Below are 15,698 nucleotides of genomic sequence, written 5' to 3'. Positions count from 1 at the left end.
GCACTCTCGTGACCTCACCTCCATTCCTTCTTCACAATATGAATGTCCCTTTTTATAGCACAATACTGTAAAGTAAAAAAGCAGGCTGTAGACTGTCCTTGTTTTCCTTGTTTGACCACAACATGATTTACTATTAGTCATGTGAAAAGCAAACTTGCTATTACGGGATTGCATGAAAATATGCAACCTAGATACTCTGGGCCAGATTCACAGAAGAAGTACGCCGGCGTATCTACTGATACACCGGCGTACTTTCAAATTTGCCGCGTCGTATCTTTAGATTGAATCCTCAAACCAAGATACGACGGCTTCTGGCTTCGATCCGACAGGCGTACGGCTTCGTACGCCTTCGGATCGTAGGTGCAATACTTTGGCGCCCGCTGGGTGGAGTTTGCGTTGTTTTCCACGTCGGGCATGCTAATTAGCTTTTTCCGTCGATTCACGAAGGTACGCGCGGCCGTCGCATTCTCTTACGTCGTCGCTAGTCGGCTTTTCCCAGCGTAAAGTTAAAGCTGCTATTTCGTGGCGTATAGATAGACTTGCCATGTTAAAGTATGGCCGTCGTTCCTGCGTCGAATTTTGAATTTTTTTTTTTTTGCGTAAGTCGCCCGTGAATAGGAAAGGACGTAACTCACGTCTTAGTTCAAAAAATGATGTCGGTGCGACGTCATTTCACGCAAAGCACGGTGGGAAATTTCGAAATGGAGCATGCGCATTTCAATCGGCGCCGGGACGCTCTTCATTTAAATGAATCACGCCCCCTACCCGCCCAATTTGAAATATGCGCCGAGAAATACACTACGCCGCCGTAACTTATCGCGCAAAATCTTCCTGGATTCGAAAATGCGCCAGGTAAGATACGGCAGCGTAGCGTATCTCTGATACGCTGCGCCAGGGCAATTCTTTGAGAATCTGGCCCTCTGTTGCCATTGGGTGGCTGGGTAAAAGTTGTGTTTTAAGGTATATTAAAATCAGAACTTTGGGCTTTAATATGGTGAAAGTGTGTGACTAGTTAGCCCTCAACACAGTAGGGTTCCTGGGCTAAGACTGTGTATTATTCGTATATAAAAACATTGTCACAATCTGAAATGCAGAATCTGATACTTGGCGAGTCTGGTTTCCTGTCTAAGAGGTAGTTGGTGTTCTGCCAGGAAACCCTTCACATGAAGTATGTGCTTAGTCACAGGCTACCCTCAGGTACCCTAACATATACTCACAGAAGTGGAGTGTCGGGTAACTAGGAAAAATAATTGTGAGAGAGGTGCATTGCATTGAACAGCTGAAAGCAGGATGAAACTGGAGGCTTTGGGCTTAAAGGTGACATAATGGCTGTTCAGACTGTAGATGCCACATAGATTGTGGGTGCAGAGGTGGTGCTGTGGAGGCTTAGACTGTGGACGCTGCAGAAACTGCAGGAATGGCAGAGGCTAATCTTACTGCAGAGGATGGAACTGTGGTGAAGTGAAGATGCAACAGAGTCTGTGATCAGTCAAAATCTTAGTCTTTTGGCACCACTGATTACCAGACTGGTGGTAGAAAAGATAGTGGCAATGGAAGAAAAGTGTACCAAATAAAGCAACATATTTCAGTTATAACTGCTCTTTACCAAAAATACTTTAATAAAAATATGCTTCACAAATCACTGATCAGGATTTAAAGGATTTGGGGAAATCATACCTAAAAGTCAAGGTCTAAAACAGGCTGCCAATGCAAATTAGTCCACTTGTTGCCTCTAAACATATTTTTGAGAGGGTGTTCTGTGAAGCCAGAATGGCTGTTAACAACAATTAAAAAAATTGAAGTATGTAGTTTTCATACAGTTTTCATGTAACATCCACAACAGTTAAAGCGTAAGTAAACCCATCGATTTGATAGTTTAAAAAAAACAGTAAACATTCCCGGCATGCCGGAAATGCTAGCTGTCACATTTGCTTGTGCTCTCAAGCAAACTGTCAAACCATCCAATGGCTGGTTTCATAACTAATCACATGTGCAGCATCATGGCAGTTGTAGATTAAACAGAGGCCAAGATGGCAGCTTCCTTGGCTGAAAACGATAGGAGGGTTTACTTCTATTTTAAACCATAAATTAAATCAAAACACTTTCCATTTTTTTTATATTCATTTATTAAGGATGCTTGGCTCAGTCTATGATTTATTGTACACAAACCATGAAAGCATCATATTCTGAAGTTCAATTGATCCAATAATCTACCCTAAAAGCATAAAAACATTCAGCCTAACCACTGAGTAGTTTACCTAAAGCAAAATTACTGTAAAGTACCAATTTAACCAGTGTGTTAAAACACAGACCAGGCAGTAGAGGCTGTATTCTTAGTATGAGGCAAATCTACTATACTGAAAGGTACTGCTTAACAGGGGTTCATTCAAGAAGCACAGTATATAAAAAGAGTGATTTTATTTTCAGCACATACTTTTGCTAAACAGGAAATTATTATTGCTATTATTTCTATGAATCTATTAAGATGTTCTAGATATGTAAAGAAGATGTACTGTATTTGAAATTACATACAAACCACATATTTACATTTTACCTTGTATGTATAATTACAATTTATAAGACTGTGAAATATTCATTCCAGATATTGCTATACAAATTATCCCAGGATTACCATTTATGGTGTTTGCTTATTTCATGCAGGATAAAAAAAATACAATTATATATATATATATATATATATATATATATTTTTTATTTTTTTTATAATTGACAATTATTATTGGATGTCAACATACATCGTACGATGGTTTAAAACATAAACAAAAGAACAAAACAATACATAAATAAAAAGGGAATTAGTTGTCACCATCAGCTCTGGAATGGGAACGGAGATCTACATATTACAAAATCAACACACAAACCACAGACAGGAATCAACAAGGGAAAGCACTTCATATCAGACCGAGGTAGCGCTAAAGTAATTACAGCGCAGGCTTCTCTCACAAAACAGACCATTAGTAAGGTCTGCGATGTACATTTGCGTGTCCCGCTATTCCAAAGAGAAGGAAAAAAAGGGGGAGAGAAGAGCAAAAGAAAAGTAATAAGAAAAAGAAAGAAAGAGAGGAAAGGGGGGGGGAGGATAAGAGCAAGGGAAGGGTATAAGAAAGTCCCAAGCAGAAGGGCGCGTCCCTCCCGGGCTCCAAGCGATCATGTCGTACAGAACAGGGGGGTCTCGTAAGGTCATAGGGGGTCTATTTGTTGATGCCACGGTTCCTACGTTGCTGAATGTCGGTCCACCAGGTCCGCCAACCTAACTTTCATAGACTCCATGACCTCCACATACTTAATTCTGGAATAAAGATCAGATAAAGATGGGTTTTTTTTTGCTTCCAGTAAAGGGCTATTAGACATCTGGCTGCTGTTAAGATTTGTGTGGCCAACTTTTTAGCTAGTGTGGATAGTTTAGGAGGGGGGAGGACCAGTAAAAATAACTTAGGGGAGAGAGCGATATCTACCTCGAATAGCCGGTGAAGCAGTCCCTGGACCGAGTGCCAATAGGGCTGGAGGAGTGGACAGCTCTAATAAACATGGAGTAGCGTGCCCCGGTCCTGGAGACATCTCCAGCAGCGATCCGAGGCCAATGGAAAAATAGCATGCAGACGTGACTGGGTCAAGTACCAGTGGAAAAGTACCTTATACGTGTTCTCTTTGTAGAGCGTACACACAGAACTCTTGGCTGCCCAAGACCATATGGTAGCCTATTGTTACAATTATATTTTTTATGGGTATTCTATACATTAGGGAAGATTTACTAAACGATTTCAGGGTATGCCATGCAATGTGGTGGATTTTCTAAAGAAAAAGAGAATCTTCATTTAGCAAAGTTAGGCCCCTTTCACACTGGGCGCGGGAAGTGTGCTGGCGGTATAGCGGTGATATTTTTAGCGCCACTATACCATTGTTTTTGCCGGGATATTCGTTTTTAACCCCCGCTAGTGGCCGAGAAAGGGTTAAAACCGCTGCTAAAGCAGCGGTTTGCGGATGGCATAGCCGCGCTGTCCCATTGATTTCAATGGGCAGCAGCGGTAAAGGAGCGGTAAACACACCGCTCCTTCACCGCTCCAAAGATGCGGCTATCAGGACTTTGGAAGCAGTCCTGCTAGAGCACCGCTTCAGTGTGAAAGCCTTCGGTCTTTCACACTGAAGACTGCAGGGCAGGATTTTTTCAGGCGTTATTTAGGCGCTATTTTTAGCGCTAAAACGCCTGAAAATGCCTTGGTGTGAAAGGGGCCTAAATGTTCATCTAGCTTAGTGAATAAGCCGAACATGTATTCACTTTGAATATCCAAAAAACATACAGGACTTTCGCTTGCATGTGTTCAAAGAGCACACAGCTTCACCTTATTAACTTATTAACAACGTTAAGTGAGTCTTCACTTTGCAAAGTAAATATACGCTTTCCAAAATGAACATTCACTTTTCTTAGTAAACAGCCTATATTATCTTTAAAAAACAACCACATTTTCTTTATTCTTTACAAACAATTTTATAAGAATATTGAGTCAAGGTCTTTGTGAAATTATATAATGTCAGTTCTGCTGTAAAGTAGAGATTTTCTGCAATAAGTGTCATGTGCACAACCCTTGAATGTGGAATAAACATCAATAATAAAAGTTAACCAAAAGAAAACAATTTTTTTTTGCCTGGGACAAATTCTTCTGCAACGTGCAACTTTCCTTGCAAAGTTTAAATCTTATTTACCTTTAGCAAATTAACCCAATAGTATATAACCCAATAGTATAAAAAGGATAATTGTAGTGCAAAAACAATCAAATGATGTACACCCCATATGGCTCTGGAATATTGTCTTAGCTCAAAATAGATCTCTCACAGCAAACAATTGATTTTTATTTCTAACTATGTTAAAGAGTAAGTAAACACCAGACGATTTTTTTAATTTATATATACTGCTAAGTATTGCAAATGAAAATACTCATAAATCAGCCAAAAACAAGGTTAGGAAATACTTTTGATATCTTATTTAAATTATCTTCTCTTCCGGGTATTGGCCACGCCATTTCTACTGCTGTGTCTTGAATTAATTCAGGACGTTATTTCTGCCCTTACTATGTTTGCCTTTACAAATCTTGCGCATGCGCCGTAGCATCAAAACCAAGCCTCGATCTTGATTGTTGTTACTACGGCAACAGAGCGAAACCATAGCTGAAGGCAAATCACTTGCAAGGCGGTATTATACAAGGGGGAGAAGCAGGAATGAGATGCTCAGATTACAGCATTGCGAGACTTCCCTCTGTGCTGTTCTGAGAGGAAGATAATAAATGCTAATGACTCAGCATGCAGAGGAGACATAAACGGTATAGTGTACCGTTAAACAAGTTACCTAGTGCGCAATCGCGGCTGACATCACTGAACATTGCAGGACGATTACTATGGAAACCAAAACAGTGAGTGCACGTTCACAGGCAGGGCTGGACTGGGACAAAAATGTGGCCCTGGACTTCATCCAGACCAGCCCAGGGCACAATACATCAGGGTACAGTGCACATCAGGGCACGGTACAGAGCTAAGCACATCAGGGTACAGGGCACAGCACATCAGGGCACAGGACACATCAGGGCACAACACGTACAGGGAACAACACGTCACATCAGGACACGGGGCACATCAGGACACAGGGCACATAGCACATCAGGGCACAGGGAACAACAGGGCACAGGGTACATTATGGTGCATATCGTTTATCAGCCAGCATGTAGAGTAGCGCAGGAAATGTGCGTAATATGTTCTTACTCACGTGGCTCCCCTGGTGGCCCCTCCTCTCTTCTCATCCATCCCAGATGATGTCACAAGCAAATGGGGATGGACGAGAAGAGAGGAGGGCCCCCCCGGGGAGCAGCGTGAGTGCAGTGACAGGAGAGAGAACATATTACACATGGTTCCTGCACTACTCTGCATGCTTGCTAAATCTCGATCTACCCGTCAGGTGCCATATCTGGTCATATTGAATTATTTTGTGTCCCAGGATAAAGAGAGACTGCAAAGCTTGGTAGCAATATATCATGTATCGCCTCTACTTTCTGTGCAGGGGCTAATACAAGGTACACCAACTGATAACTATACCTGACAAATGTATATGGGGTGCAGCCTGATTGGAGGATCTAAATTAAGTTGCTGTTTCCAATCCATGTGAGATATGATAAGCAAACAAAAAATGGCCAGGCCTTTGAAGTAGAAAGAGTCACAGTAACAACAACCAAGAAGCTGCATAATATGTGGAGAAACACAACACATGGTTTAAATAAATTCCCATATATCAGAATGTCTATTGAATATATTGCACAAGCAAAACTGTACTGTATTGTATATGGTAATGGTTTGATTCTGCAATTGTTGGTTGAGTACGGGTCCTAAAAACAGATCCACTGGCAAGTTGTAATAAAGGAAACTTTACAAATATTACTGTTTCTTAAGATAAAAGTGGTTGTAAAGGCAGAACGTTTTTTTTTTTATCCTAATGCATTCTATGCATTCAAATAAAAAACCCTTCTGTGTGTAGCTGACCCCCTCAGCCCCCCTAATAATTACCTGAGCCCCATCTCTATCCAGCGATGTGCACAAGTTCCTCGGCCATCTGGGACTCTCTCTCCTGATTATATAAAAAATAAGTGCGCAACCTATTATAATATGACAGTGCTAAAAAGTTTAGCAAAGAGAAAAATCCACACTTATTAAAATCTTATAAAAAAAAAATGTGTCTGAAAAGGTGCTCATACACATCTGTGCTTAAAACAGTGCTCTTTCCAACACACAGGGAGCCTCTGTTCCTAGTTGATGCCTCGTATGGGGAAATGCGGTGGGTCCGCAGCTGTGTCTGTTTCTTTGCCTTCTTACGACTGAATTCTTGTAAGTGCAACCAGTTATCTTTCAAAAAATTAAAATTTTTACATACTACACCATGAAGTTTCTCCATTCTTGATACTTTTGTGCTGGAGAGCACTAACAGTAGGATGATTGGTAGAGCCGAGAGTGTATGAGATATTTTTGTATCCAGGCAAAGTTAATATCCTACCAGGAAGGAGTTTTCTTACCAAAGTTTTAGGAGTGGAACATTGCAGCTGATTTGGAGGTGGAGGTAGATTTAAGCAGGCCTAGCTGGAATCTAGGCCTGTTTGTTTTGATCTGGGTGGGCAGGGAGTGGTTTAGAGTAGGCTGGTGACTCAAAGTCAGCATCACTCCACGGTTACCTCCCTCTTGCTTCTATAGGATTTTAGAAGATGAGGGGGAGAAGTAGGGGGGAGCAGTCGGGGGTGTTTCAGGGAGCCCTGACCAATCCCCAACTAAAAAGAAAGAAAGAGAATAAAAAAAAAGAGAGAAAGGAGAAAGAAAGAAAGAAAGAAAGAAAGAAAGAAAGAAAGAAAGAAAGAAAGAAAGAAAGGAGAAAGAGAAAGAAAGAAAGATAGATAGATAGATAGATAGATAGATAGATAGATAGATAGAAACAAAGATAGATAGATAAAGAAATATAGATAATAGGGAGAGAGAAAGATAGATAGATAGATAGATAGATAGATAGATAGATAGATAGATAGATAGATAGATAGATAGATAGATAGATAGATAGATAGATAGATAAAGAAATATATATAATAGGGAGAGAGAAAGATAGATAGATAGAAAGATAGATAGATAGATAGATAGATAGATAGATAGATAGATAGATAGATAGATAGATAGAGATAGATAATAGGGAGAGAGAAAGAAAGAAGGGTGAAGAGAGAGAGAGAGAGAGAGAGAGAGAGAGAGAAGGGAATGAAGGCCACCCCTACATCAGTGTACAGTGTACTCACTCAGAGGCAGGACTGACTGACTGGATGGATATCACACTCCTCCATCTTTCCCTTCTGTTTGCTGTGCTTAAAAATTCCCGCCCACATCCCCTGTATGCCGGGGAGAGTGGGCGGGGCAGACACAAGGAGAGGAAGAGAGGAGGGGAGGAGTAAAAGCAGCTCCTCTCCTCTAACTGGCTGTGCGGGCAGCAAGGGAAGGGGAGAGATGTCAGAGCTGGCTGTGATACGCCCAGCTCATCTCTCTCTCTGGAGCTCTCAGTGTGCTCCAATCCCCCTGCTGATCTGTCCCACTCACGGCCGGCGCTGTGCTAGTGGCTGAGCTTGCTGCGAGCTGTGATGGCCACACGGCGCCCCCATTTGCTCAGGGCGCTCTGTGCGGTCGCACGGCTCGCACACCCCAAAGGCCGACCCTGATCCTCTGTCTCTGCTTGCTATTATCATTTACATTTTAAACTTCCAAATCAGGTCTGAATCCAATTGGTGGCTGTGAGAAACATGTTGAAACTGACATTTTCTTCACAAAAAGTATTCTGTATTTGAGAGATATCAGTAGGCATGGTAAGTCTGTTTGGGAATACAGTAGCTACGCCTCAAAGAAGGGAGGGATTCTCAAATGATCAGATTACTATCAAAATAGAGTAGATGAACTGATGTACTACAGTGATGCAGGGATGGAAAACTGAAGTTCTGATCAGGTAGACTGTGTTTCTTATAAGCATGCCAAGGCGTATTTATCAGTTTTGATTGGAGTGTATATTTAATGTTACATAAGCTATCATATTAGTTTAAAAGTAAATGACTATATATTATTTTTATCTAACATTAATTTTGCTGCACTGGCAAATGCATTTGGCAAACATCCTTGCTTAGACAGATTCCATGGAATAAATGTTGTTGTTTTTTGCCTCTGGCACAAAATAAACTAGACTTTAAGTCGTTTGGTCGATGCTGCTAAAGCTGTTATTAGCGATATACTGCCACTCTGAATTTTTTAAATATTGCCCTGAATATTTTAAGCACTTGAAGTTTTTGCATGTGTTAGTCTTATATATTTTTTAATAATAATAATGCCAAAAAGTAGTTAAGCTAGTTATTTTTGATTGGAAGTTTGAATATATATATATATATATATATATATATATATATATGTATATATATAAATGTGAGGGTGTACTCATTTTTGTGAGATACTGTATATATAGTTATACTGTATACAATTAGCTTTTTTGCCCACTTTTACACATGTTAGCCCAGATTCACAGAGAGCGGGCGCACATTACGTTGCCGTAGCGCAAACCAATGTACGCTACGCCGACGCAGCGCAGAGAGGCAAGCATGAAATTTAGGAAGCCAGTGCTCCCAACGCAGCGTCGGCGTGGCGTATGTTTTGAAGGCGCAGGCCGGCGTAGGTGGAAGTGGGCTTGACCCATGCAAACCCATGCAAATGAGGCGTGACCCCATGCAAATGATGGTCCAAGCCCCAGACAAATACGTTTAACGAACTGCGCATGCACCATGACGTGGAAGCATCCCACTGTGCATGCTCACAACCACGTCGGAACACCTGCCTAAGATACGCCGGATCACTGCCTACGCCATGAACGTAACCTACGCCCAGCCAGACACACGTCCAACGTAAAATACGCCGGCTTGGCCGGCTTGTGTTCCCTGGTGTAGACCTTTGCATGTCTGGTGCTGGGTTACACCTCATTTATGGGGCTTAACTTTACGCCGGACGTACAACTTATGCACAACTTATGCGCACCTCTTGTAGCCTGCGTCGGGCGCAGGTTCGTGAATCGCTGTATTTCCCTCATTTGCATGTTTGAATGACTAATCAATGGAAGCGGCACCATGCTCCCTGCCTAAATGTGCGCCATCTCTACGCAGGCCTGAAAATATGCACTTGATGAACCGTTATCATGCAACATTGAAAATTGCAATTGCGTACTTTACAGATCTTCAGTAATTTTTCATCTTTCTATCTATTAAAAATTCTGCCATTGTTATTTTAACTTTGGATAGTAAAACCAGAAAAAAACAGAAAAGACCTTATACAGCCGTTTCTTGTCTGGTCATTAGCCTAGGCTTGTGACATCATGCAAAGCTCTCTCTCTCTCTCACTCTCATGAGAGTTTGCCAGGAAGGGAGGGGGGTGAGCCATAAGAGGGCCAATAAGAGCTGGAGGTGTGCCTCTGTGTGTCTGTGTAAATCCAGGAAGTGAACAGGCAGCAGCTTCAGATGCCCTCAGTTAAAATGGATACAGCCAGACTTAGTGGATGCAGATTTCTGAAGCATATTTGGCAAGTACAGAATTACAGTATATAAAAAATAATATGCAAAGTTGTTTTAACCACTTAAGACCCGGACCAATATGCAGGTAAAGGACCAGGCCCCTTTTTGCGATTCGGCACTGCGTCGCATTAACTGACAATTGCGCGGTCGTGCGACGTGGCTCCCAAATAAAATTGGCATCCTTTTTTTCCCACAAATAGAGCTTTGGTGGTATTTGATCACCTCTAAGTTTTTTATTTTAAACAAAAATAGAGCGACATTTTTGAAAAAAAATCTATATTTTTTACTTTTTGCTATAATAAATATCCCCAAAAAATATATAAAAAACTTTTTTTAGGCCGATACGTATTCTTCTACCTATTTTTGGTAAAAAAAAAATCGCAATAAGTGCTTAACGATTGGTTTGCGCAAAATTTATAGCGTTTACAAAATAGGGGATAGTTTTATGGCATTTTTATTAATATTTTTTTTTTACTACTAATGGCGGCGATCGGCGATTTTCTTTCGTGACTGTGACATTATGGCGGACACATCGGACAATTTTGACACATTTTTGGGACCATTGTAATTTTCACAGCAAAAGTGCTATAAAAATGCATTGATTATTGTGAAAATGACAATTGCAGTTTAGGAGTTAACCACTAGGGGGCACTGTAGGGGTTAAGTGTGACCTCATGTGTGTTTCTAACTGTAGGGGGGAGGGGCTGGACTTGTGATGTCACTGATCGTCTTTCCCTATATCAGTGACACTGCCACTGTGAAGAAAAGGGAAGGTGTGTTTACACACACCTCTCCCCGTTCTTCAGCTCCTGTGACCGATCGCGAGACTCTGGCAGCGATCGGGTCCGCGGGTCCCGCGGCTGTGGTCACGGAGCTTCAGACCGGGTCACGGGCGCGCGCCCGTGACCCAAGGCTGGGCACTTAAAGAGGACGTACAGGTACGTGATTGTGCTTAGCCGTGCCATTCTGCAGACTTATATCGGTGTTAGGCAGTCCTTAAGTGGTTAAAGGAAGCTTCAAAATGGTAAATATGTTTTTTTTTACAAACTATGTGAGCAGACTACAGCTCTTCTTTAACTTTAAATGGGCGTCTTCTGTGTTGAAGTACTTGGGGACCCATATTACCCCAAACTTAGCTGATACCTTTGCGCTGAATTTCCCTCTCTTGCTCAGCAAAGGATAAGTGGCATTAAGGTCTGCACTCCTGTTTTGGCTGCTGTAACATCATCAAAATAAGTATGTTATCAAAGTTTTTGTATCTTTTTCAAACTTTACCCATTTCCATCTCCTCAGCCTTCTTTATTCAAATCAGTGCCCTCTTTACTAAGTTTATATGGGCACACAAACAGCCCATGCTCTGTAGACGCCTTATGACATAACCTAAAATCCATGGGGGGTAGCTGTTCCAAACACATTTACCAAGCTATTCATCTTGACAGAGTGATTTACTGGTGTTGACATGGGGTATTCAAACTTTGGACAAACATTTAGCAGCAGTTCAGCCCTATTGCCTTGCATAGGACGCTGTGGTGTTATACAGCCTTACCAACTTCCCTTAAGTCACATTCTACTATAGGACCTACTCTCTGAGTCGGCTACATGGCATATGGGAATCCTTAGCTTTCCTCCTTCTGACGTTGTCCCTGGTTCGGGAGTGGCTTGACACAAGGAATGCAACAGATGTAGCCCATGTCCTGCATATGTCTGTGTGTGATGGTTCTTGAAGCACTGACACCAGCCCATTCCTTGAAAATCTCCCAAAATTGAATGGCTTTTGCTTCACAATCCTCTTAAGGCTGTGGTTAGCCCTGTTGCTTGTTTACCTTTTTCTACCACACTTTTTTCTTCTACTCAATGCTCCATTAATATCCTTGGATACAGCACTCTGTGAACAGCCAGCTTTAGCAATGACCTTTTGTGACTTTCCTTCCTTGTAGAGGGTGTCAATGACTGTTTTCTGGACAACTATCAGACCATTTAAAGGCTCAGGAAACATTTACAGGTGTTTTGAGTAAATTAGCTGATTAGAGTGTGACACTGAGGCTGCGTACACACAGTCGGTCCTAACCGATTAAAACGGCCTGAAGTCCAGTTTCATCGGTCCAAACCGACCGTGTGTACGGCCCATCGGTCTGTTGTCTTTCGGACAAAAATTAGAGAACTTGCTTTAAAATCTAACCGATGGACGGCTGACCATCGGTCCAAACCGATGGTTAGTACACAAAAGCATCGGTTCAAACCCGCGCATGCTCAGAATCAAGTCGACGCATGCTTGGAAGCATTGAACTTCGTTTTTTTCAGCACGTCGTGTTTTTTACGTCACCGCGTTCTGACCCGATCGGTTTTTGAACTGATGGTGTATACGCCCATCAGACCATCAGGCCACTTCAGCGGTGAACCGATGAAAACGGTCCGTCGGACCATTCTCATCGGATGGACCGGTCGTGTGGTTACGCGGCCTGAGTCTACAATATTGAACTTTTTCATAATATTCAAATTTTTTTAGATTCTGAATTTTGTGTTTTCACTAGCTCTAAGCCATGATCATCAAAATTAAAATAAAGAAATGCTTGAAATGTATCACTCTGTGTGTAATGAATGTATATAATATATGAGTTTCACTTTTTGAATTGAATTACTGAAATAAATGAACTTTTTGATGATATTCACATTTTTTGAGATGCACCTATGTATATATATATATATATATATATATATATATATATATATATTAGGGCTGCTACTGATCAAAATTTTTCTGTTCGATCAATCAGTTTTTTTTTATCGATTAATCGACTAATTTCGATTAATTATAACGCACATACAGATCCAACTACTTTTAGCTGATCTCCTTGCAGGCTGATTCCCAGGTGCAGCTACCAACAACTGGAAAAATGGATAACAGGATACAAAAAACACACAAAGGCAGCGCTCGATGGGAATAGCATTAAAACTTTTATAGTCTTCAAGTAGGTAACCAAATAAATATTTCACTGGAGATAAAATCGATGTAGCTACATAAACTGTAAAAATGGTGCGAGTAATACCAAACGGTACCAAAAGCAGTCATAAAAACATGTAGCCAAGTATGATACTGGTATAAAAATGTGTACAACGATACCACTGCTGAATCCAGATGAGGAGAGGTTAACATCAGTCCGTCGGCATGTAGATGTCCCATGAAGGAAACTATCACAACTCCCAGTGAATGGTTGTAGAATCCCAGGTTGATAGAGGGAAGTGATAGAGGGAAGTGTAACAGCCCTTGCATGTGGCAGATAGTAAGGTCCCACCCGCATACAGATATGAAGGCACAGCAAAGGAGCCCTTCAGATGGACACGGCAAGCCCCGCCGGTGTCCGTGACGTTACTGGATCTCTGACGGAACTCCCTGAAGGCCCAGAAGTTGGTGGAGAGGTGAGTACCAATCAAAAGAATTTTAATCGATCAAAAGATTTTGATCGATCAAAAAAATTAAAGATTAATCGATTAATTAAAAGTTAATTTGCACATCCCTAATATATATATATATATATATATATATATATATATATATATATATATATATATATATATATATATATATATCAAAACATCTTCCAGGTTATGTGTACGTTGGTGTATATTGGAGTAAACAAATTGCATATTGCACTACATTCACCCATTCTGGTGTGTGAAGTAGAATTTCAGTATTTAAAAAAATATATATACATATCAAACTAAGAAGCTTGGTATGATTTGAATGTCACTCGGCTTTTAACTGTATTTCACTCACACAGATAACCAAACAATTCAGTTTTTACATTTCAAGCAGATTTTCGTATTATACATATTTTACATATTTGATTTTCCAGGTGGAAAAGATTATGAAACTATCCCTGCATGAAGTTATGAACCAGTCTATTAAAGCATATGCAGAATCTCCAAGAAAAAAATGGGTTCTTCAGTGGCCTGGACAAGTTGTTTTAGCATCAAGCATGGTCCATTGGACAACAGGGGTCTTGAAGGTTAGCTTATTTTTTTTAAGTATACCTACATCATTTTCGTCTCCTTTTTTTTTATCTTTTGCACATTGCATGATCTCTTATTTATTAAGCTAAATAGTAAAGAGGCCTATATACTTAATTATGGCAATACTTTTAAAAACAAGGTAACAGATAGAACAGCAATATAACATTTGACAGTTACCATACAAATCTATGCACTCACTATTTATATCAACAACAGAAATGTTTCGATAGTATGGATTGGGTGTCTTTGATCAGCTGTATAAAAAACCCTCTTTCTATCAGCTCACACCAGCTTGTCAGTTGTTGACTTCAGAAGCCGTGCATAGCGCATGCGCCATCGTGACGTAGTGATCGTGACAAAAGGAGTGTCACTGTGGTAGGATTTCATCCAACATTTTTCACCCATTAATGTAGGTATTCAGTGCCTGCATTATGTGCAATTTTTTTTTTCTATATTAATAAAAATGTACAATTTTTAAGCAGATTGGTCCACCCATAGCTCTTTTTGGGGGTTCTTAAATCCCCCCCCTCACTTTCCTTTTTTGTAGCATTTTTAGACACGGCAAGTTATCAAAACGTGAAACCCATATACAAATCTTACTCACCAACCAGTCACAGCATACACTACTTCTAAACACATTTCCAAGAATTAGTCCATATTTGGGAGATTGTTTCATAGTTGTATATTTAATTTGTAAATCAAATCATTAAGATCTCATATAAGCACGAACATGCATACATAATTTCAAAAGTCATTTTTAATCGTTTTGAAACTGCAGCTTTCATTAAAATAAATAAATAAACTTGGAGAATATACCATGAAGGCCGTTCAACTTTTTGAAGCTTGCTCAGGCACTTCTGTAATATGGTGACATTGCTATGGTGTTACCTTGAGCGTGCAAGTGAGGCTACGAGTGTTACTCAGGCTACACTGATGCTGCTGCTTTGAACACTGATGGTAGAAACAACAGAAATAGTGGGTTACTAATAAAGTGGGCAGAAGAGTAGGTTTTCTGGTTTATTATCCCTCAACCCCCTTCCCCTGCTCCCCGCCTTGTATCTGTTTGTGTTCACATAAGCTATTACCATGACATTAAAATAAGCTACACTCACAATCAGAAATTTAACTACACCAGCTCAAGCCACTTACATCAATACAATGCGAATGGGGCCAAAAGTTATACTGTAAGGTTTATATGGGTTTTCCAAGCTGTACTTGGAGAATTCCAATGGCTCAATGTGCATAATCACTCTAATTACATAATAATGTTACTGCTTAGACCCAGGTATTGAGAGGTATATTTCTGACCACAGCTACAGCCTTCTGTACAATTCCACAACTTACTATTTCATCCTAAATTTTATTGGAAAATCATGAACATTTTTAAAATAGCATTTCTAAGAATGTAAATCACACTAAACTGCAAAAGAACCTTTTGTAATCTCAGCAGTAGCAACTAGATTTACTTTGACCTAATCAGACTGTCTTAACATTATATTATTTTGTGTATGTGCACTGAGCCATGAACATTCATAGCATTGGTTGTCAATTAATTTGCAACTC

The 15,698-nt window shown here is 40.5% G+C and overlaps 1 protein-coding gene across 1 annotated transcript in view; it reads left to right on the top strand.

Annotated features, from left to right (window-relative positions):
* Nucleotides 1–13,986: 13,986 nt before the first annotated feature.
* LOC120932094 (dynein heavy chain 3, axonemal-like) overlaps nucleotides 13,987–15,698 on the top strand; it is a 216,398-nt gene continuing 214,686 nt past the window's right edge. The window contains exon 1 of the mRNA XM_040344229.1: nucleotides 13,987–14,131. Coding sequence (XP_040200163.1) covers nucleotides 13,991–14,131 — 141 coding nt within the window. The 5' untranslated portion in view covers nucleotides 13,987–13,990. The remainder of the gene's footprint in view (nucleotides 14,132–15,698) is intronic.

This window comes from Rana temporaria, chromosome 3 (genome assembly GCF_905171775.1).
Source record: "Rana temporaria chromosome 3, aRanTem1.1, whole genome shotgun sequence".
NCBI classification, from domain to species: Eukaryota; Metazoa; Chordata; class Amphibia; order Anura; family Ranidae; genus Rana; species Rana temporaria.
The sequence above is the reverse complement of the archived record's forward strand: the minus strand, read 5'-3'. Positions and strand labels throughout refer to the sequence as shown.